The 21,769-nt window shown below is 38.7% G+C and overlaps 3 protein-coding genes across 8 annotated transcripts in view; 2 read left to right on the top strand and 1 right to left on the bottom strand.

The window, feature by feature from the left end:
• Positions 1-7,063, top strand: part of LOC116064792 (voltage-gated potassium channel subunit beta-3) — a 28,244-nt gene extending 21,181 nt beyond the window's left edge. For all 4 annotated transcript variants that reach the window (XM_031320050.2, XM_031320051.2, XM_036008877.1 and 1 more), the window contains exons 8-14: positions 1,394-1,480; positions 1,589-1,674; positions 1,786-1,906; positions 2,007-2,101; positions 2,244-2,364; positions 2,936-3,024; positions 3,186-7,063. In XM_031320050.2, coding sequence (XP_031175910.1) covers positions 1,394-1,480; positions 1,589-1,674; positions 1,786-1,906; positions 2,007-2,101; positions 2,244-2,364; positions 2,936-3,024; positions 3,186-3,275 — 689 coding nt within the window. In that variant the 3' untranslated portion in view covers positions 3,276-7,063. The remainder of the gene's footprint in view (positions 1-1,393; positions 1,481-1,588; positions 1,675-1,785; positions 1,907-2,006; positions 2,102-2,243; positions 2,365-2,935; positions 3,025-3,185) is intronic.
• A 578-nt stretch (positions 7,064-7,641) lies between these two features.
• On the bottom strand, positions 7,642-11,301 carry neu3.1 (sialidase 3 (membrane sialidase), tandem duplicate 1). Its single transcript, XM_031320054.2, has 3 exons — positions 10,908-11,301; positions 10,492-10,731; positions 7,642-10,379 (listed from the first exon to the last, which is right to left on the bottom strand). The coding sequence occupies exons 2-3, from the start codon at positions 10,714-10,716 to the stop codon at positions 9,372-9,374; spliced, it is 1,233 nt and encodes a 410-aa protein (XP_031175914.1). The 5' UTR covers positions 10,717-10,731; positions 10,908-11,301; the 3' UTR covers positions 7,642-9,371.
• Positions 11,302-11,312: 11 nt separating this feature from the next.
• xrra1 (X-ray radiation resistance associated 1) lies at positions 11,313-16,883 on the top strand. Of its 3 annotated transcripts, none has more exons than XM_036008876.1 (17): positions 11,313-11,848; positions 12,001-12,106; positions 12,198-12,269; positions 12,359-12,431; positions 12,525-12,622; positions 13,196-13,341; positions 14,327-14,431; positions 14,639-14,757; positions 14,905-14,957; positions 15,041-15,130; positions 15,216-15,309; positions 15,404-15,522; positions 15,625-15,792; positions 15,874-16,024; positions 16,126-16,241; positions 16,373-16,478; positions 16,570-16,883. In XM_036008876.1, exons 1-17 carry the CDS (start codon positions 11,808-11,810, stop codon positions 16,752-16,754), a joined length of 1,842 nt encoding a protein of 613 aa, XP_035864769.1. In that variant the 5' UTR covers positions 11,313-11,807; the 3' UTR covers positions 16,755-16,883. The 3 variants fall into 3 exon arrangements, with proteins under 3 accessions (XP_035864769.1, XP_031175907.1, XP_035864768.1); XM_031320047.2 differs by having other exon boundaries at positions 11,314-11,848; positions 11,973-12,106; positions 15,053-15,130; XM_036008875.1 differs by having other exon boundaries at positions 11,314-11,848; positions 11,973-12,106.
• Positions 16,884-21,769: the final 4,886 nt, after the last annotated feature.

Raw genomic sequence — 21,769 nt, 5'->3', positions numbered from 1 at the left:
TACCTACAGCACCTTTAACCTTGGGTTTATCACAAAACAGAGTCAAAAAAGGAAAGGGGTCAATAAAGAGCTGTGTATTGTTGCTAAATTTCTATGTTGAACATACGTTAAGAGGTTAATTAAAGTTCGAAACGGTTTAAATGGATTGTATGGTCATTTTATTGTATATAAAATGTTTCCCAGAGTGCATTCTACCCAGACCCTGAGTTGTGATGAATCATTTAATGACCCTTTAATCTTTGAGTGTGCATTGTTTGTCTCACTCAGCCATGTCACGTGTCACAGTGAATGCATCAAACCCTAACCCTTTGCAGCAGTTGATGGTTGCAAGGATGCTAGTGGACTGTTTGCTAGTAGGACATGATGTGTGATCGGTGGATTGTCATCAGGTGTACAGTAGCTAACTCAAGTCTGTCTTCTGTCTGGGACAAAGGAAAACAAAAGTACAGATGAGGGAATGTAAAAATGAAGTTTTAGTGCAAATAACATCTCAGGATCATTAGGATTGTCCAAATCAGTTCCCCCTCCCACAAAATAAATATATATAAGTAAAATAAAGAAAGCTAAGAGGCTATTGGCCTTGTATAAGGACATCTTCTTTGTATGTTTTGTAAGTAGTGTGGCCTTGGGGTGACCATTTACAGAGGAGTTAAATGGGCTGTTTGACTGTCATTGTCATGAGGCTTTTGATTTGAGGCCTTTGCATAATGAGTGAATTGAGTGCAAGGACAGTGCTCATATTTGGACGTATATTTCACCTAATGTATGACTTCTACTTTGACATCGAAGTGCAAACACACCCGAGGTTGAAAAGTTGGCACACAGGCGACATTGATGCAAAACAATTTAAGAAGAACAAAATCTAGTATAACATTTCTAAAACAATATCCCCCTGTAAAATGATTGCTTTTTACCCTTTGTTGAACAGTGTAGTTAATCAACTATTTCTTGGAAATCTTAACTTAATTATCTCAGCAACAATCGAATGGATTGCCATGACGTTTTGTACAGTCCTGATTCCTAGACGATGAATCCTAAAGTCTGTGTTGATCCCCCGACTTTTCCTCTAGTGTCACCATGAGGTTGACATCTGTTTACATTGGTTGACATGTTTAGTGAAATATTTCGACAATAATCAGATGGATTGGCATGGAATTTGATGCACACATTCATGTTCCTGTCAGGATGAATTGTCTTTACTTTGGTGATCCCACTTTTCATCTAGTGTCATCATTAGACAACTACTATGGTTTATGACCAAATACCTGCAGAACTAATGACATTCCCATCAGCCTCAGCTAATGCCTAAATACAGCCTCACAGAGTCACTAGCGTGGCTGTAGACTGTTTTCGATGATAATGACATCTAATCACTGACCATTGCTTATGACAGGTTTAAGAGGATCCTTATCAAGACTCCAGCTAGAATACGTGGACATCGTTTTTGCCAACAGAAACGATGTCAATAGTCCTATGGAAGGTCAGTCACAGATATTTGAAAATGATTCTTGTTTGCTGCAATCAATTGCCTTTAAGTGTTCAAAAGAGTAAGTTATGTAAATGCAATGCTGTATACTGTGATTTGCAGAGATTGTACGGGCCATGACGTTTGTAATAAACCAGGGTATGGCCATGTACTGGGGAACCTCACGCTGGAGTGCCATGGAAATCATGGTGAACGCTGATCTCACACTCAGAAAAGCTCACTCTTTACAAACCCAATGCTGTCAGGTTATGGCAAAAGTGCTGATCGATAACCATTTTGTTCTGTCTGTTTGGCACCAGGAGGCATACTCAGTGGCACGCCAGTTCAACCTGATACCACCGGTGTGTGAGCAGGCAGAGTATCACTATTTCCAGAGGGATAAAGTGGAGGTGCAGCTTCCTGAGCTCTACCACAAGATCGGTCAGACATCCACAGTCTCGCAGCTCTATTTATCTTAAATATTTTAGTTGAAGGTTAATTCTGTTGTATTCAAATGTCTACCCTTATTCCCCTCTTTCAGGTGTTGGAGCAATGACCTGGTCTCCACTTGCTTGTGGATTAATCACAGGGAAGTACAGTGATGGTGTGCCAGAGTGCTCCAGAGCAGCAATGAAGGTCAGTGTGATTTGACTGGCCCTCCTCTGGGATTTCTCTCACTGGAAATTAGCCTCAGTGTTATTCTCTCCCTGATCAGTGGGTTATTGTAGTGTGAAATCAGTACTGTATCAATGCGTTTCTCCATTTGCCCCTGGTGAAGGGATACCAGTGGCTGAAGGAACGAGTGAACAGCGAGGAGGGCCGCAGGCAGCTCGCTAAAATCAAGGAGCTCCATCTACTGGCAGACAGACTGGGCTGCACTGCTGCACAGTTAGCCATAGGTACGACCCAGGCAGATAACATAATTGTACAGTGTAGGCATACAGAAATTTTGTTTATGTTATTGTTGTGTGACTGGAGGTTAACATTTCTTTTTACACATGCATATTGTTGGGGCACAAAACTATTGATTCAAAATGTTTGTTCACTTATTTTACACATAGGTGAAAGGCAACAGATGTATTGCTTCACACAAATGTTTCCTATGTGCTCGTCTGCCTGTATGCAACCACTTTACTGCTGATCAATGACCTTATCAGTTAATAACATTACTTTTCCCCATCTTTGTGTTTAATCAATAGTGTTTATTTGTTGTTTAGAAAGCCTGATTTGTCCACCATGTGCCCTTGCCTATCTACTATAACGTGTACTGATCTGGGTAGTAGACCAAAGCGTATTTGGTCATCTGATCTTAGGTCAGAATTCAGAATACTCAAAAAAATGTTGGTAGATACATGTTTAATTTGGCCATTTGACACTGGCCATTAAATTCAAATGTGTCTATTTTTCTTTGGTTAACACTGATATATATCATTGAGAATGATTTTCATTGGTTTTCTCTCTTTTTTGCAGCCTGGTGTCTGCGCAGTGAGGGAGTTAGCTCAGTTCTTCTGGGTGTTTCTAATACAGACCAGCTACTTGAGAACCTGGGTGCCCTACGGGTAGAATTTCTTTCCTTTTTTTCCTTCCATGTTAATAACTGTGCCTGACATACTGAGCCATGGTTGTTTGAACCAATACATATGCTACTTTGTGTGCAATGCAAAGTGAGAAAGTGAGATAAAATTTTAAACTGATTGCCGTCTTTTCTTCCTACTTGCAGATTTTATCCCAAATGAACCCTCAAACTATTGCTGAGATTGATGCCCTGCTGGGAAACAAGCCACACTCAAAGAAAGAGTTGCGTGCTTGAAGATACAAATCTGAGTGACAGATGATGTTTTCGAGAAGACGAAGGAGACAATAACATTTAGGAAAAATCGCTTTTTGCTCTGCTGTATACTCAACAACTTGCATGTCCACAGCAACATTATGCTTCCAGTATGTGCGCATATTCATTTTGCGCAGTACATTGTATCATGTATGAAAAAAAGAAGATCTCTCAATAGTAAAAAACAAAACAGGTCATATATTGCTCTCTTCCAATTGTTCACAGACTAATTATTTCTACAGAGGGGGAGGATGGTTGGAGCGGCAGGTTTCTGCAATACACAGAGAGGTTGAAAGATATTCAACTGTTGTCAAAGCACATTTGACTCTTGGTAATCAAATGTTCTAAAGTTGGAAAAAAAAGACCGCTGTGCTAAAATGCAACTTTAAAGCGTGAATGGTGCTTTCATTCTTTCCCTCGCAGCCGCCTGTTATTCTGTATGATGTTTGTACCCAGCAGCCTGAGAGCCAAAGGTTAGTACTCATGTGTCTAGCCTAACATTTCCCATAGTGTGCATGTGACTGGTCTGCCACGCTCAGTGCTTTACAGGGTTGGGAACAATGGAGTACTTGTAAAGTCATTATAGTGAAAAAAAAAAAAAGAATCCAGTCTGGTGTAACTTTAAAAAAAGAACGGATCATATGCTTTGAAAGTACACAAATATTGTGACATTTTTTACACACTCGGAAACAATGATTGATTTTGGCACAAATCCTTGATCGAAATGAAAATTAATCAATCATACTGCAACATTAACTGATAGACCGGCTTTTGAATTAGAGTGCATTATGTTAGGTATTACAATCTAAAATTGGCAATGAGGAATCAGTAGTGGGCAAGATTTTGAAAGTAACTTTCTCAACCCTGCTGCTCTGTCAGCAGTCTTTTCGCCTCTTCTGTTTGTAAACTGTGCGCATGTCCCTTTAAGAGAGAATAACCCTAACGGGGTGTAAATGTGGCATGGCTTTTATGGCTTATGTAGATTTGCAGTGACCTTGTAAGCCATTTTTGTACTCTAAATGGTCTGGCAGTTTGATCCAGGATGCATTAAAAACTCTCTGCAGTCTACAGACACAGCTGTGTGTCCATCTGACGTATAATCTTTGTATTGTCCTAAACTGTATCAAAATGTGTTGACAACACTTTCAATGATGCCATTCTTGTGAAGAGCATCATTGTTCCTAAATCAGAGGTTCAAGACATTTGGAAAGGTCACTGAAAATCTGACACAAAGATCGGGACACACTGTGGTGAACTAGTAGTTTTCAAATGAGAGGACATCAATGATAAGACTGAGTTTATCAAATGTGATATCACTCTTGCCACAGCTCACTTAGGATAAATTTAGCAAATGTAACTTTTTTTTGTGGAAGCCTAAACATTTAGCTTCTCCGCTCATTTCTCTGGGAGTTCTCTCTCTCTGTATCGTTTGTTCATTTGATTCTTGCACACATGCACGACTGGTTTTATACTGTGCATTTCATGTCTTTTCCCTTTAGTTTTGTGTTGATGTCAAAACTTTGTAATAAGAAGGGGGGATTTGTTCCTTTTGTGATTTCCCCATGAAAGCAGTACCAATCGCCAGAGCGGGGATGTGTTTTGATACATAGTTTAGTTTAGTTTCTACAAGGTTATATTGTACTGTAAATATGCTTATCTGTTCGGCAGTGAGAGAAAGGTTGAATATATGAATCATGAAAGAATTCCTGAAGGAGCAGCTAAAACGTTGCTCCCCTCTGTGACTCTGTGATGATGTACAGTTTGACCGAGTGTAGCATCCAGCGTACATAGATAACTTCAATCAAACCTTGAAAATGTAACTTTGCCTGCATAACTTATATTTTACTGTCTTGCAACAAAGAGAAACCAAAAGAGAGAAGAGACAACTCATACTGAATGTATCATGTCTGTTGCTCAAACCTATCCTAACCTAAAGGGACAAAGTACAAAACATGTTTTAAAGGTATAGTTTCTTTTTATGTTTGAACGTGTTACATAGAAACCTGCAGAGCTGTCGTGCACACATTTACATTGGGATTCGGACAAAAAGGTTGTCCAAACAGGAGCTTTATGCGCACAACATACACACACACACACACACACACACACACACACAGTCAAGATGTTTAAAGATAGTCAGAAAAGATTATATAGGCTAATCATAGCTGTTTTGCTTAAATTAGCTAACCCGTTAACATTTTGAATAAACTGTTTATTTGTGTATATGTGCAGGGATATTAACTTATAAGCTGCATATAACCTATCCCCAAAAAGAATAGTATATGGGTTATAACCTACAATGCCCCTAGTTCTAGGATTATAATCGATAAACAGTCTAACATACCATGTGCTCCCATGATAAAACTGTAATCCCTCAGAGTAAAAATGTTTATGTAGATAGAAAGTAAAACAAGCAGCAGCATCAGCTTGAAGTACTGCTTTTTCTATTCTAATTGGTATAGTTGCACTCATAACATAAGCCAGATTAATATAAGACATCAGTACATAACACACACACCATAATGCACACCTGCAATGCTTCAGACAGATCAGACAGTCTACCTTGAACCTTGAACAGGTTTAGTTGCTCCATTTCTGCACCCAGTGAAGCTCTTAATGTGCCTGTGTCTGCTTCCTGGTGTGTTACACTAAAAGGACTTTTTTTTAACAGCAACAGGTACTGAGCTTGCACCATGATTTTGTCTGTGCGTAAATCTTAGGCACATCAATGTTATGTCTATGTGGCTCTTCAGACAAAGAAAGATGCAGAGCTGCTTGTAAAAGCTCACACTCAATACTGTTTGTGCCCATGCAGAATTAGATCAAGCTCTTATTTTTATTCCTGAGTGTTTCTCATTCTGGCAAAGACATTTTATTAGATGACATGAACACATTTTTTGCTTTTTTGTTTATTAATTTGTGAAAAACAGCTATGTTTTGCAGGCTCACACATTATATGTGTAACAAAGGCCCACACCTACTAAATATCTGTGGTGGCATTAGGCAATTAAGGTTGGAAAATAGCGCTTTTGCATTATTACCATGTGTACACAGAGATATACAATTGCATATGAACATACTAAGCATACGAAGGTGCCACATTTGCACTTACACGTTATAGTAGAATGTATTTTGATGTTTGCTAAATAATGGCTCTCTTCTTGGTAAAAATGTATATGTAATGGAAAACAATAGCTGCTTTACAAGGCGGATGAAAAACACAACTTTAAAATGCAAATAACTCTTTGAAGTAAAAAAAAAAAAAGAAAGTAAGAGCTACCAAGCCATGCAATATTTTCACCACAAACTAAATGGACTCCTGTCATCCTTCCTAATGTCCGACAGGGTCAATCAAATGGATGCTACAAGAACAATGTGACAGCTGTGTCCAGCACTGATCCGTGCTGCTGAAAGAGCAGAGCCTGCCGGGACACAACACATGCTTACCACAAACAGAAAACATCTGTGATGCCGACACTGCTAGCCTCTTCGTTGCTGGACTCCCAAAATGTCATTGAAGTGATATATGAAACATATGTGTGTATTACAGAAAGCCCCTATCTGATAAAGATTATCATACGTGCTGGAAAACGTTGGATGTGTCACAGCCAACACTGTCGGAGAAAAACCTGTTTCACCGCGTGATTAATCCTTCTTGTAAAGAAGCTGGTTGGACAAGGTGATGAAAAACAGAAAGCAAGAAAGTAGCTGGTCAGAACACATTTGAGATTTACAAGCCCCCACATCTAATAAAATACACATCATACCTTTCCTAGTTGTTGCTTCTGTACCAGTTCAGTGATTATATAAATCACACACTACCAAAGTACCAAGTAACCTGTAGCTGCTGCTGTGTACCAAAAGGAAGAGATGTCTACTGAAATTCCCTTACAAATATAAAAATGTAATAGAGCAAGGCAATCTATGTCAGTATGAGTTGAGTGCTTGCACCATATACTACAATTTGCAGCCATATTGTGGCATTTAAATACAGTCAGTGAAGCTTTAAGTGGACTTGAAGGGTATCTTATTCCTCTGTGCTGTAGGCCTCCATTGTTGTCCCAAAACTATTAAACACACAAATCAGTGAGCCACAATATCACACTGGGTGACCATCCTGCTACTGCTATTACTGTGTATTAATCTGGAGGTGAAAATAGACCCCAAGAAATGCACTATTTACTTCTGTTTGAGTAATGTTAGATAAAAACTAGAGCTCAGCCGTTTTATTTTATTATGAAATGACTAAGCCGTTTTTAATGTTTGGTTACATCATAGTAACATATTTACTGGTCTTTTAATGGGATTTGTTGACATTAAGAAACATTTAAAATAACATAAGGTTTTGAACTTTTAATGAGAATGTAACATTATTGTAATGACCTTGCCAAGTGTAGTGTAACACTTAGTAACAGCCATTGACATGTATTAGTGAATTGTAGATTGTTATATTTTAATTTGTACAGACAGTCCGTAAATCATGTCACGACACAGCTAGTTTTCATTTGTTAATTGCAGTTTATCAAAAACTGCCACTACCAACTTGAACTCGAAAAAAAAACTGAATATCAACATTCCATCCTCAACTAAAACGCTCCTTCCTGTCACTAATTTATCCCGGCTGTCTGCACATCTGCTGAATCACATTCAACTCCCCAAAGGTCGCTTTACAACAAAAGTCCTTCACATCATTTCAACATGCTCTAAGCCTCCTTTAGCTGCGCAGGGAATTAAATACTCCCTCTAGCCGATAGTGTTTTTCATAGCTGTTTTTTAAAACCACACACATGCCCTATCTATTCTTTTATCCCCTATCCCTATTTGACCGATGATTATTGTTTAACTTGTCTTCTTAAATGCATCCCAACAGTCAGTTGTTAAAAGCAATAATAACTGTAATTACACTGTAATCAGGATAAATGTGCACAAAACCGATGAGTCTCATGATCACAGGTTACTTTTATTTTCTACTAAAAGACATGTTTCATGCAGGTTTTGTCACTTTCCACAACAGTCAACAAAAACACAATGGAATTAGTGTAGAACCACCTGGAGGCAAAGATGAATGTTAAAGTCGCTCAGTACAAGGTTGTGTGTGTGTGTGTGTGTGCAAATTCCTAGAGGCTTTATAAATAGTGAGTCTTCTTCTTCTGTTACATGCTTTCACTTGATAACCAACAGCCAGCCAATCATACACTGCAATGAATTAATGATGGCGGGGGGAGGGGGGGGGGGAAGCCTGTTCAGACAATCATGCTAAATGCGCCAGAAAATAAATAACAAAATAATATACCCAAGTGAAATATTGTTGAAAATCTGTGTACAGCACAAAGTATCCCAAATGCTCTTGATAGAAGTGTTGCTCTCTATCAATCCATCAACTGTTCTCCTCAAACTTATAGATGTGGTACAGTTCTGTTGGTCTCTTCATTGATTAGCTGGATGTGGCAAGTAAAAAGTAAATATTTATCTTTTCTGTCTAACTTTGCGCTCACTGTGACCTACAGAAAATGTGTGCACTGACAGACTGTGGCACAGCTAAAGTTTAACCGTGGAATAGAAGGCATATGTGAATCAGAGTATACTTAATGTAAAGGAGCGACTGCGCATGGAGGAAACTATACGCTCTATTTTAAAAGGCCTGCTATGATCTTCATATGACAATAAAAAGAGGTAGGTAAATTCTCTCCCCTGCTCAGAATATACTGACAATTAAATAAAATGCAGAAATGGGCATAAGTACTTGTCAAACATGCTACACACAAAGCCTGTTTTAAAGATGACAGCTCAGCACAGCATGCTTCAAATCAGCCACCCAACCTATTAAAAATAGTTTCCTTTCTTACACAGCTGCTTGCATATTAATACTATAAAGACTTAAATTACTTTTGCATGTAAACAAGGAGACAACAAAACACACGACTCATGCATGCATTATCATCATCTCCAGACTGTAGAACAACAGTAAACACAGACAGATGTTACTGCACAGCATATTTAGAGGCTTTTGCTTGGATTTTTAGGTTGCAGGAGAATGTTAGAGAGCATCGTTAATACAGAAATAAAGCAACCGCAAATTCAACGCATCTTCTTGTCTTTCTTACTGCCTGTCTGCATGACATCATTAAGGGTAAACGACATGAATGCAATCTGCTCAAGTTCACTCTCTTTCCCGCACTCCATCAGGCACGAAAACTGATCCTTGTCTCCGTTGTAAGCCAGGTCTGAGTAGCCGCTGGGCCCGCGATGGATGATCCTGGGCCTGTCCCACCCAGATGAGTGCAGGGGGGATCGGTTCAAATACACCCCCATGTCCCTTCTACTCGACTTGTTAGTTGGGTGGATGAAGAGGAGCCAGGTTTGTGTGTCTGGAGACAAGAGCGATGTGCCGCAAGCTTTGCTTTCAGCGTCATCATTGGGGACAAATTCAGGAGCTGGAAAGCCAATGACGCTGCCTTGACAGCCTGAAGGTGGTTCGACGAGCTCTGGAGCAATGTGGGGTTTGTCAAAATACACACCGCTGTTTTCACTCAGGGCCTCACACCTGTGGCCTCCAGTGTTACGAGCATTGCAGTAAAGATGACTCCTGCCCTCGTGGTCTATGATCTCTGCCATCTCACATTCACATGACTTTTTTCGAAGCATCTTACCTATATGCCACGTCTGGCCAAAGTCCTCACTATATACTGACAGTGCACGTGGGTAGACTGTAAAAGGAATGGGAAAGGAACAGCATCGGTAGGGGACATAATAGGCGTATGCTGGGACGATCAATCTGCCGTTCTCCAGCTGAACACCGTGGCCCGGACCCACGGCGAATGTGGCCCACTTATGGATAGTTTCGCCAATCACACTTTCTGTTAAGTCTCTCGCTTGACTCCAGGTTTGCCCGTCATCGCTGCTGCTAACACAGCAAAGACGCGCCTTGTTCTTACCTGTGAAGATCTGCCTGCACTCTGTGGTTGTTCCCAAGATACAGATGAAAAATAAAAACAGTGTTTTGTTGTTTTTTTCATATACAGGGCAAGGATTCATAGTGCGGTGGTTTGGTAGACATGCTGTTGACAGCTCCTGACTGGACGACCACTGGAAAAACATGACAACAGACAACAGTTAAAAAGATGAGCACAGATATTGTTGACACATATGAGTGTTAAAGCAAAGGCGTATCTGCTGGTTACTGCATGTGAGTAATAACCTGAACAGATCCATCATCTTTAAACGTTCCTCTTCTCATAACAAGAATTTTGGCATCTTGGTCAACGGGTGAGGATCTTTTCTCTGCAAAGGCGAGGAAGGTGCGACTGTGCCTCAGATAAATTAGAGCAGGAATTCTGTATGTTATCCCACTTGGCTCCTTTTCAAACAAAGTTGTTTTGACCGGTTCCTCTCCGCTGCCACCCTTTGATGATGTGTTTCCCATGGTGGATCAGAGTTCCTGTGAATTCAAAATGTTCCAAATATATGACAAGTTTTGGCTTGTTTTCTTTAATCTTGTTCAACAATCTTTGCACAGAAAGAGTTCACACTCCAACAGCTCCTCATAGACACATATTATTGCATTGTTACAAATAGCATCTAATGTATATTGTGCATGCAAAACAAAACCCTTACCTTCACTTGTCACTCTTTACATCTGTCACCCTTGATCTTTTCGTGAACGGCATCATACCGTCTAATCTCAGGCCACAAAAGAGACCTCTGATGTTCACGATACTGATGCTATGCGCTCATCAGAAAACAAGACGACGCTGGAGCTACAGGACAGTCGCACTCACTTCCGTATTCGTTTAGACTCGTGCTGCTTAAAATACACGTTAGCTTTATCTACCTACGTCAGCTAGAGCTCCAACGATTCAGTTGTGTCAAGTATCACTCATTTTGTTGTGCAAACATCTTAATGACAGACATGGTAGCTACTAAATGTTAGAGAACAGGAGTTATCAGAAACATACTCCGGTGTGCAGCATCACGCATGCGCAATGTGGTCAATCCCGATTAGACGCCAGCTAGCTAGCTAAATAAAAAGAACACGGGTCGAACGTAAATTCGCCTTGGTGAGTAATTGGATACCGTGTGTTATATATATGGAAAACTGCGACATCTTCGTAACAATATATGTTTTGTGTGTTAAAGTATCTTAACGTGGCTAGGTGGACTATTATCTTATCATTGAATTCAATCTTTGACGTCTAGGCTGATGGGTTTCTTCTGCTTCCGCCTCCGCCTGTAAAAAAATAAAAAAAAATAAAAATAAAACACTCATGTTTACTATTTACCGCCACCCTCTGGGCAGGAGGCGCAGCTCTCGACATGCTGTTGCTAGGATACAGGGCACTACAGTGTATCTCAAGATCAAGATATATTGTAGCAAGTAGTCGGGTCAGTTCACTTTGTGAAACGCGTAATTAACACATGAAAAGTTGTTTTCGATAAATGGATCTCACAAGCAAACAAGATGACTGCAGCATGCTATAAATTTGATGGTGGCCAGACTCAGAGCAATCCTACCAAATGTTTCCCACCCTGGACATTACCCCGTCGAAGGAAGGAAGGTGGGTCAAGTTAAATTAGCTACAAAACAAAACACTTAACTACCATGTAAAGGCACTCATTGTTATTAAGTATGTATTTGTAAATCTGCTGATTATATTTTATTCAATTTGACCTGCCTTGTAGGTGCTGGTCATTGGCTTGTGTCTTACAGAAAGGCAGAGGAGCAGAGATGCAGGGATGTTCATAGAAGAATTAAAGAATTTGAGAACAGGGGGGCTGATTTTACATATGGTAACACATTAGATGGACTCTACTTGGTAAGACACTGAAACCTACGTATGTAAGAAGTGCTCATTTAATAAAAGAAAGCAAGACCAGTTGGTGACCCCATACAATTTTGTTTTGTAGCTCCAATTACATTGTGTTGACAAGCCGTCTGAGCTCTGCTCTGTTGACATCAGTGAGCAGAAACTGAATGCTGTAAGAATCACTTTTCACATAGTTATTACATTTATTTGGTAATCTGTGGGAAAAAAACAATTACAGCTGTGTTTCCTTACTGTGCACAGGTCAAGGCAGAAGACCTCAAGGTGTTTGACAATGTTGCTTACATCAATGCATCTATTAACTCCCTCTCTTTAGGTGATTATTCTTATATATCATGCAGATTTACCTTCCAGAAGATTTCCTGCATCTTGCAAGAAGTTGTAACTTTGAGAAAATGTTTTTCTACAGGTTCTTTCAGCAGTTTTGTGTCTTTAAGAGAACTCAATCTGGCATTAAACGGGCTATGCAACATGAAATTTGATGCTGCAGACTTCCCTCATCTCGAGGTAAGATGACTTTGACATAGCCTACTTATTAGATAAACTAGTATTATATATAGGTTATATATATATATATATATATATATATATATATATATATATATATATATATATATATATATATATATATATATGGAATATTAACAAGCCACAGAGTCCAACTTGGCATGACCTTTTAGTCCTAACAAGAACCTGAAAGCCTTTTATTTCCAAAATGTTTATTTCATCAGAGCTTTTGATATTAACTGGTATCAAACAAAGAAACCATGGACTGCCAATTTATGTTGTGTCTACTGATAATAAGAGAATATCTCATATCTATCTATGAGAATAGAATTTCAATATTTGTACTTGTTTGATGTTTTAGCAAAGTTGATGATGAGGGAGGGTAAAATGCATAATTAGTTCATGCTAGCGCATGGCAGAGCACCAGGAAATCTAGAGAATTTTTAAGTATGTAACATTGATAATATTTCACATTGCAATATCACAGGCCTGCACTCGATAATCCTTTTGCTTTTTCTATTTTCTTCATGATGTGGTAATGTCTATCTTAATGATTTCTTTAAATCCTTACAGGTTTTGGATTTGTCCTACAACAGTTTGTCAGCTGATGATATTGTTTCTATTGGTCGGCTTTCACGTCTAAACGTCCTTCATCTGACTGGAAATCAGCTTCATCATCTTCCTCCTAATCTGGGTTCCTCCAGCCATGACCCAACTCAGTTAGTAAATTATTTTTCACGAAACAGCAATACAGGAGTGACTAGTCACCAAGTGTGTTATGAGATTTTTTTGTTTATTTATAGCATTCTTACTATGTATATATATATATTTTATTTTTTTTACAGACAACTTGCCAACTGTGTCAACTCAGATGATACATTTGCTCTTGTTTGCTAATAGTCTCTGTCTAGTTTGATTTAAACTTACAAACAAATCAATACAAATGAATCCACTTCTCTGCTAACAGTATATGGTCATTTGTTTCGGGAAAAATAGCAAAAACACAAGTAGATAGTTGATTAATTTATTGAATGTGGTGTGGCTTTTCTGTCCCAGGTTCACACAGGTCAGCTCTGTCAAACCTTGCTTTGTGTAATTGCGGTTTTGCCAGTGAGATGGTGGCAAAACGCCTACTTTCCATACTTACAAAAAACTTTGATATGAGTCATGGAATAACTGGCAGAATGAAAGAGAACTAATCCGTTTCATAATATGTTTTCAGGACCATGCAAATTCTTCTTCTAACTACAGTCTGACGCTGCATCCGGTCTTGCTTTTTGCAATTATTACTGCAGAAATCATCATTGATTGACAGCCACATAATACATTATCTTTCTTACAAAGTATCACCATGTCTTTATTGTTACAGTTCATGAGTAACAATGAATTGTAATGTGTTCAAAGTTCTTACATTGGTATGATTTCATAACAGTTAATTACTGCGAAAGGCCACAAACAAGATGCATTTGAAACAGTTTTCAAATTGACCAAGAGGGGGTGCACAAATATTCCAAATTCACACTCTTGATTCTGGTGAAGCAAATGTAATGACATTCCATACACCTAATCTACAGCCAGGTGTATAAAGCCTAGCATAAAGTGGTGTGCACACATACTGTATATAGTATGTTACTGTAACTTTACAAATGAATGTAACTATATTTATCAGTATATGTGTGAATTGTATTGTTTTTCTTGGTGCAGGCCGGCTAAAGAAGAAGACACACAGTTTAAAGCACTTGAAGTCCTGATGCTTGACGATAACAAACTGTCATCTGGAGTCTTCAACAGTCTTGCAAACCTTAAGAGGTCATGATGTGGTTTGAAGTTTGCTATATCAAACAAAGTGTTAGTTGAAGGGATACTTTACCAATTTCAATCCAGCTCTGTGTCATCTTTGTGTGGGCAGTGCGGCGTGTGGCTTCCCTCTGTGGCGCTTAAGGCAAACTCGTATATCATAATGCATAACAAAATCTGTAGAAACATTTATTAAGAATTTATAATTGTCAATTACAGGCTAAAGTATTTAAACCTGCAGGAGAACCACATTTCTGATATACCATATTTGCAACTTCCGGGCTGTTCCCAACCTTTGCAGACTCCTATTGAAGTGCAAGCTGAAGAAGAGGAACTTGGTAAATCTGCTTGATGTAATCTATAATTACTTAATGGACCTGCATGTCAGAGTTTCCTCAACATCCTCAGAAAATATATTATTATAACTATATAACTATATATATACTAATATTTAGTAATTTTTATCCTCTTAATCCTCTATCCAGCCCACACTGAGACAAATCTGAATACCATTGAACATTTCAAGAGCATCTCACAGGTATTTCATTCTACAGTTGACGTTTGAGATGTTTCATCACTGTGTTTCCCGTATTTTAAATCTCTGCATTGGTCACCCTATGCATCTCTCACAAGGAAAATTATGAGGAGCACTGCAAAAGATCCAGTTTCCCACTACCAGAGCTTCAGTTCCTCAATTTAGCCAACAACAAGGTGTGTTGGATAATTTGTACAAACAAAACAACCACGATCCTTTTGAAAAATGAGCTAACATGTCTCATCAGTGTTTCGTCATCAGATTGCAGAGGAGGAAGCACTGATGGCCGTCGCTCTTTTCCCGATGCTTCGAGAAATTGACATTCACTCCAACCCTCTGACCACACAGAGAAGTGGTAAGGCTTCTCCTATATGAAGCCATTTTTTTTTTAAAGATTGGTTGTGAATTGTCAATGCTGAAATTGCTTTTATGATTTTGTGTGAGCACAGGAGACCCTCCCTTACTGACCTATTACCTCCATGAGAGACTGGGGATTACGATTAAGCGTAAGAAGACACAGGAGGCGGTGAAGCTCCCACTGAAGGTGTCCACTGATCCAAAATGGAAGGTTGGATGTGCATTGATGTCTGACAGTGACCCTCCAGATTTCACTTTATGAAAATTAAACTGATAGGAGTCATCTTTTCTTTTGGACATTTCTATATTGCAGGTGGAAGAAAGAATCCCAAAGATGCCAATGTTGATGGATGCACCCTGTCCTGCTCAAACTCAGGTAGAGAAAAGTAAGATGACTGTCAAGAGAACACCAGAATCTGAGGGCAAGAATAGCCGAGACGACACCCTCCAAGAAAACACAGAGCACTTCTTTGTAACTCAGGTATGCATATCTGTTTTTTGTGGTTTTGATATTCCTCCTCTCTTTTAGTCTCAACATTTACTGAATTTCATTTTATCTCAGGCAACAGATGTTCCTCAATGTGAGTTTGATCTTCAAGCTGATGATAAAGAAATTGCAGAGAACAAGCACGATGCCAATTCTGAAAGATTCACATGCTACAAAATGTTGATGGATGCAAAACCAGATCCTGATGATGTGGTGGAGCCCATCAGTGAGGATTGTAGTTTCAATATTCAGCTATTTATTTTTGGACATTTTTCTCAAGTCTTTAAAAGTTTGGCTAAACAAGTACCCCATTTTTTCTTTCAACAGGAATTCAAACAGCTGTTCGGATGCTGGAACACACACTGAAGAATCTTAACGTTTACAGAGACTCAAAACCAAAACTTGATAGCATTCAGACGCCATACAGAGAAAGAGAGAAAAGGGTTGGATATATTGCATGCAGCGCTCAATATTACTGTCAACGTATAATAATACTAGCAAGACCTGTAAAGAACAAGGAGAATGTTATCACATACATGTCATGACTTTAAACGAATAACTTTTCTATACACAGATTAAAGAACTTCCACCTTTGAAGCCAATAAAGAAGCCAACTGCAAGGGTTGATGAAATGATCAAGGAAATTAAAGAGCATACAACGATCAGAGAAGTCCCCTTAAGTATGCACATTTCTGATACAATGAATAATGAATGTCAGCTAACTTTACCTTTCACGACCTGTCTTCATATAACATTTTGTTCTCTGTACAGGCAGTGCCATACAAGGCACAGGTGTTAGCAAGCAAGAGCATAAAGAAGCTCTGTCGCTGCTGAGGGACATGAAGACAAAGCACAAGATGGTCCATAAGAAAACAATGGAACAAGCAGCCAGCATTGAGTCTGACAGAAACACCAACCAAAACACAGCTGCACCTCCACCTGTGCAGATGATCTAATTTATATGCAAGCGCTTAGCTAAACTGTGATTTTCTACCTACACCTTGTTGATGTTGGCATACAAATGGTGTGAGTGGAATTGATGAGAAAACCAACCATGTCAAAAATAAAAGTGGTGGTTGCATGTCGTCATGCATCTTATTGACTTAACATGAAACTGCATGTAAAAACAAATTTTATTTTAAAATGTACCAACTAGAAAACCTATGGCCTAGCCTATAGCAATCACTAGATCATGAGGGAGAAGCATTGGAAAGCTTCAGCGCTTATAATATTCAATTTGTGAGGTTTAGGTTACTGCTGATGATGCGGAACTGTGCAGTTGTGTCTGGGTGGCAACCGCTGAAATTACTGTGTTTCTGTCCGTTCCCCTGAGTCTGTCTGATTAATACTGTGACAAGGATAGAGTGATGGTTTAAAGCAGCTGCACCCCCACTGCTGCTATGACCAGAATTAATCCAGCATGCATGTATAGTTTGCATCAACTGTTTGCCAACAGAGTTTAAATTGTGTACATTTGTATCTGTCAGTGATTCCTCTGGCCTAGTCTATATCCACGACGTTCCATTTCCGGGATTGCTCTCGTTCTGCCAGAAATTCCGCCGGATGTCACTCTTTTCGGATGTCCATTTTCAGATGTCCATTACCTTCCGCTTTCTTTGTGCTGTTATTTTAAACTCTGGGCGATTTATGAGAACTATGGTTAACTGCTCCTCAGATCTCTGCAGGGTAAATCCAGACCGCTAGCTAGACTATCTATCCAATCTGAGTTTTCTATTCCACCAAAAAAAGTTCCTTACCAAGGCTATTTTGCAGAGGAACCGTGGCTCCACTCGGCACTTAGCACCGCCCAAGATGATTGTGATCGGTTTAAAGACCCTCCTCCGCAGCGCTTTGAAAGAAGGTCTGGCAATGCAAGACTACCTCTGGCCCAATCTGTTTCCATAAGCATGCCCCTGAACACATCAGACTGTAGTTATTCATAATATGTTTAATTCCAATATTAAGGCAACATGCTGTGATAATCAGTGGAAGATGTGGATTCCAGCGCATCTCTTTTCATTTGTCATCTTCTGATCAGGGAAGCAAGACAACAGAGTCGTGTAGATTGAGAAAAGGCAACTAAATATAAGTGTTTTGCTGATCAGGTGTACTTTTTAAACATTTATACTGCAAAGTGGTAGGAAATAGGTTTGTAGATCATTGATATCTTATGGTTTGTTGAGTCTGGTGGACCTGCTCTTTTAGTGTCTCAAGTACAACAATGTGATTTTATGAATTCAGTATGTGAAGCTATGCTAGCTATGAAGCTAGCTGTGATATTTGTATTGGGCAGGAACAAGAGGATTTAGTGGAGCAGTAATTGTAACTTTAAACAGACCTCTGCAGTTCAATATGATTTGCAATCCACATTCTTAAACATAAATAATAATGTTTTATCATACCATATGGTTGATACAGTTTACAGTGAATGCTTTTTCATTTCTAGTGATGTTCTTTTTTTGTTTTTCATTCCCTTTTTGATTTCATCATATTGTACTTTATATGACTTTAATTCTTCTTCAGAGCAGCTTGCAGATGTGGAATGCAGGTTTAGCCCAGGTGGAATAAATTAACAGATACTCTGAAGATATTTCATGGGATCCAACATTCTTATATTCATGTGTGGATATTTCCCTTCTTCTGTGTATTGAATGATAAATAATATATGTGTTGCATACAGAAACCAAAGGGCTTTGTGTACACAGCCAGCAGATACTTTATGGTTAGGTTGTCATTCTATGACATGTTTCACATTTTCATTTTTATTTTAAAATTTAATTTAAACTGTTAACATTCATTTTTTTTGAAATACTTCTTTTCTCTTTCCTTTTGAAATAACTTGAGTCCTCATTGTCATTCAAAATCAATTATCAAATTATTTGCTTAGAACTTTTGCAATAACCAAACAACTTGCTATGCTTCTAATGACACAAACACTGAAAGCAGTAACTTTGTTGTCATGCAATTTGAAAATTGTATATTATTCCTAAAAGGACAGGTTACAAAAACAAATCCCAAATATTAGAAATTAGGGATGGTTTACATATATGAGTATATTGAACAGTGTTGATCTGTTAAAGAATTTCACATTTTGAAAACAATCAGTAGTTTCTTTATCAATGCAGGCAAACACCTGGCCTTCAGTCTGAGGGTCTGCTTGGGATCTTTTCATCTTTAGCAGTATATTTGATGATAACGAGGACACTGTGCCAAATGGCAGCGATTTGACATGCTGCAGAAACATTATTTTCCAGTCCGCTGGAGCTGTTCCACTCAGCAGAGCTTGTCGGTGTTGCAAAGATATCCCACAGTATCGGACACAACAGCTGATGAATACATCTGATGTGTGATTGAATTTTATCATAATTGTAATAAATCTCTTCAGAATTACTGTGTTTTTCTCCATAATACTTTTACGGCTCCATCCAGGCTTGAGTGCAACTCAAGTAAAGGCCTTCTGAGGACTTGTTGTTGCTTTTATGATGGAGTTTGTTCTTCAGCCAGTGAGTCCTGGCTATCATTTAGAATGCTGTTACTAAGTCATTTTGAAGTGATAATGATTAGTACTTCAGGCATCTACAGTTGCATAAGTGCAGTGTTTCATGATAGAATTCTAAAAAGAAAATGGACATGTACTATTGTGCAAGAGGTTGTCATACACATATGTTTTCCATAGTTGGGGGCAGTGATCAGTCTCAGTAACAGCTGTATATTCCAGGCAGTCAGTAGACATTCACTGACTTTATCACAGACTTAAATAACAGACAATCTGAAACAATCTTCCCCACATATACATGTTCCCAAGATGGTGAAGAAAGTATGATTACCTTCCTGCTTTTGTCACTAGTTGTTTTGTAAGTAAACCTTCCTTTGTCTGCTGTCTCCTTTGTTTCTGCTAACTATTATAAACCTACTGAAGCCTGCTTCTGCTCTCAATGCCAGATTTACACTTTCCAGATCACTTTGTATGCACTGACAGTGCAGCTGACAGTGCCAGTATATCGATCAAAATACCAATCGATCAATCATTTGGTTGAACAATTGATTAATGAAACTAATACAAATTAGTTCCTATGTTGCATTAACTTTTAATGCATAAAAAGAATCCTGGTTGCACACCCTCACCTCTACCTTTCTCTTCAATCCTGAAAGATTTTGGTATCAACAGAAAAATCAGAAGGGGGAATACAAAAGCGTACACAACAACAAGATTTCCTTTTGAGTCTGATCAGGCGACCCGTACGTAATCAAAGTGAGTCAACATCATTATGAAATACCATCAAATAGAGCAACTGTTAAAGGTACTCCAATGATTTTGTATTGCACTTCCATAAAGTTGGGAGACTCACTAGTGACATATTACAAAAAAGATGGTCAAAATTGAAGCAGCAGAGGCAAAGATATCCTGACTTTTAGTCCCATTGTTTCAAGCCCCCAAAACACTGGCTCCTACACTTCCCATAATGCAACTTGATGGCGTCTTTTATTAAATGCCCACATCGTATTCAGACTCCACACACCAAGTCTGTAATGCAGGCTTTCTGTTTTAGTCTCTAAACCCAAGCTGAGATAAACCAGATGACATCACTAAGATATCATCAGGGTTATTTCTTCAGAGTGCTCCCCCGTGAGCCACAGAGGACATTGTGAAACTGTTTTCACAGTAAGGTAAACTGAATTTGATTTGTAAAATTGGTGGAATACTCTTTTGAGATTCTTTTATTAACTTTACTTTGATTGCAGCCTCCAACTTAATTCCTTAATTTCTAATTGTATATTAGTGGTTTTTCAAATATCACTTCAATCATCTGGCCTGCTAATATTGGTGATTTACACTTACTGACCTCATGGACGCATGCATTCTAAAGAAGTGGAAATTATCTATTAATGTGACAAATCACGTTAAGACTGAAGATAATTACACAATTCACAGATGTCTGCAATTTGTTTCCTGCACATTTGTTTGTTATTTGGAGGTTTAATTGTAATAAGAAAAAAATTAGTTGCAGAGTAAAGCCAATAAAAACGCCCGTCTCTTGTTATTTTATTGGACTCTTTCTCACATCAACATCAACACAGAATGTAAGTTGTGCTTTTCCTCTGTAACCTCTTTTGTTCTTAGCCTGACAAACTAATGAGGTGAGTTATTAACTGAAAACACATTTTCATCCTTATAACTAACTCTGGCAGGAGAGTAGGATACACTGTCAAAAAGCAAAAATAACAAAAGACATGGTGGAGAAAGGCATTGATGGTCTGTGTCTTAGGCAAGATGGATCTTTGTTTATATATCTATAAGTGTTTTTTTTGTCTGTATATTTCAGCGCAGCACATTCTCACATCTGGAGCAATCATCGCTGCAATCAAGCCTTGAGAAATGTTTGGGTAAGATTAGTTTGACTCTTGAATGGAGGGCCAACAGTTAAGCTTTGAGAATAACCCTGTGGAGACTCAGACACCAGATTTGGCTCAGGAAGAATAGGCCTGAATACCTCATCAACACTCCTCATTACTCATGTGCCAAATGAGTTCATTGCGGACCGGACCTATTCATTATTTCTTTTGATGGGACAATTGAACTGTAACAAACTACAGTTGTAATTCTGGAAAGGCTTCGGATACTCTGGCTGGCATCCGAAAATAGGCCATTATTAGTTACAGATCATAACCGTAAAATTGCTGTTGGCCTTCTTCATCCTGTGAAACAAAAGATCTCGCTGTGGTCTGTCTTTAAAAGTTCACAGTCACTTCAAGCACGTGTTTAAAAGTTGGACCTTTAAACTAAGCTGCTCAGGATAAGGGGATGAAGAGCAGTGTTCATGACATGCATCCCTGTATTGTCCATGTTCTCTTGGCCCAACTCCAATCATCAGCTAAAATTATCAGGTCCAACTTAATTAATGAGGGTGAAGGTGTAAAAAACAGAGCACTTCATAGATTTCGGAAGTATTTTGATGAAGTATAAACTCAG

This window comes from Sander lucioperca, chromosome 13 (assembly GCF_008315115.2).
Source record: "Sander lucioperca isolate FBNREF2018 chromosome 13, SLUC_FBN_1.2, whole genome shotgun sequence".
NCBI classification, from domain to species: domain Eukaryota; kingdom Metazoa; phylum Chordata; class Actinopteri; order Perciformes; family Percidae; genus Sander; species Sander lucioperca.
Note: the sequence above shows the minus strand (reverse complement) of the source record. Positions and strands in the feature narration are given on the sequence as shown.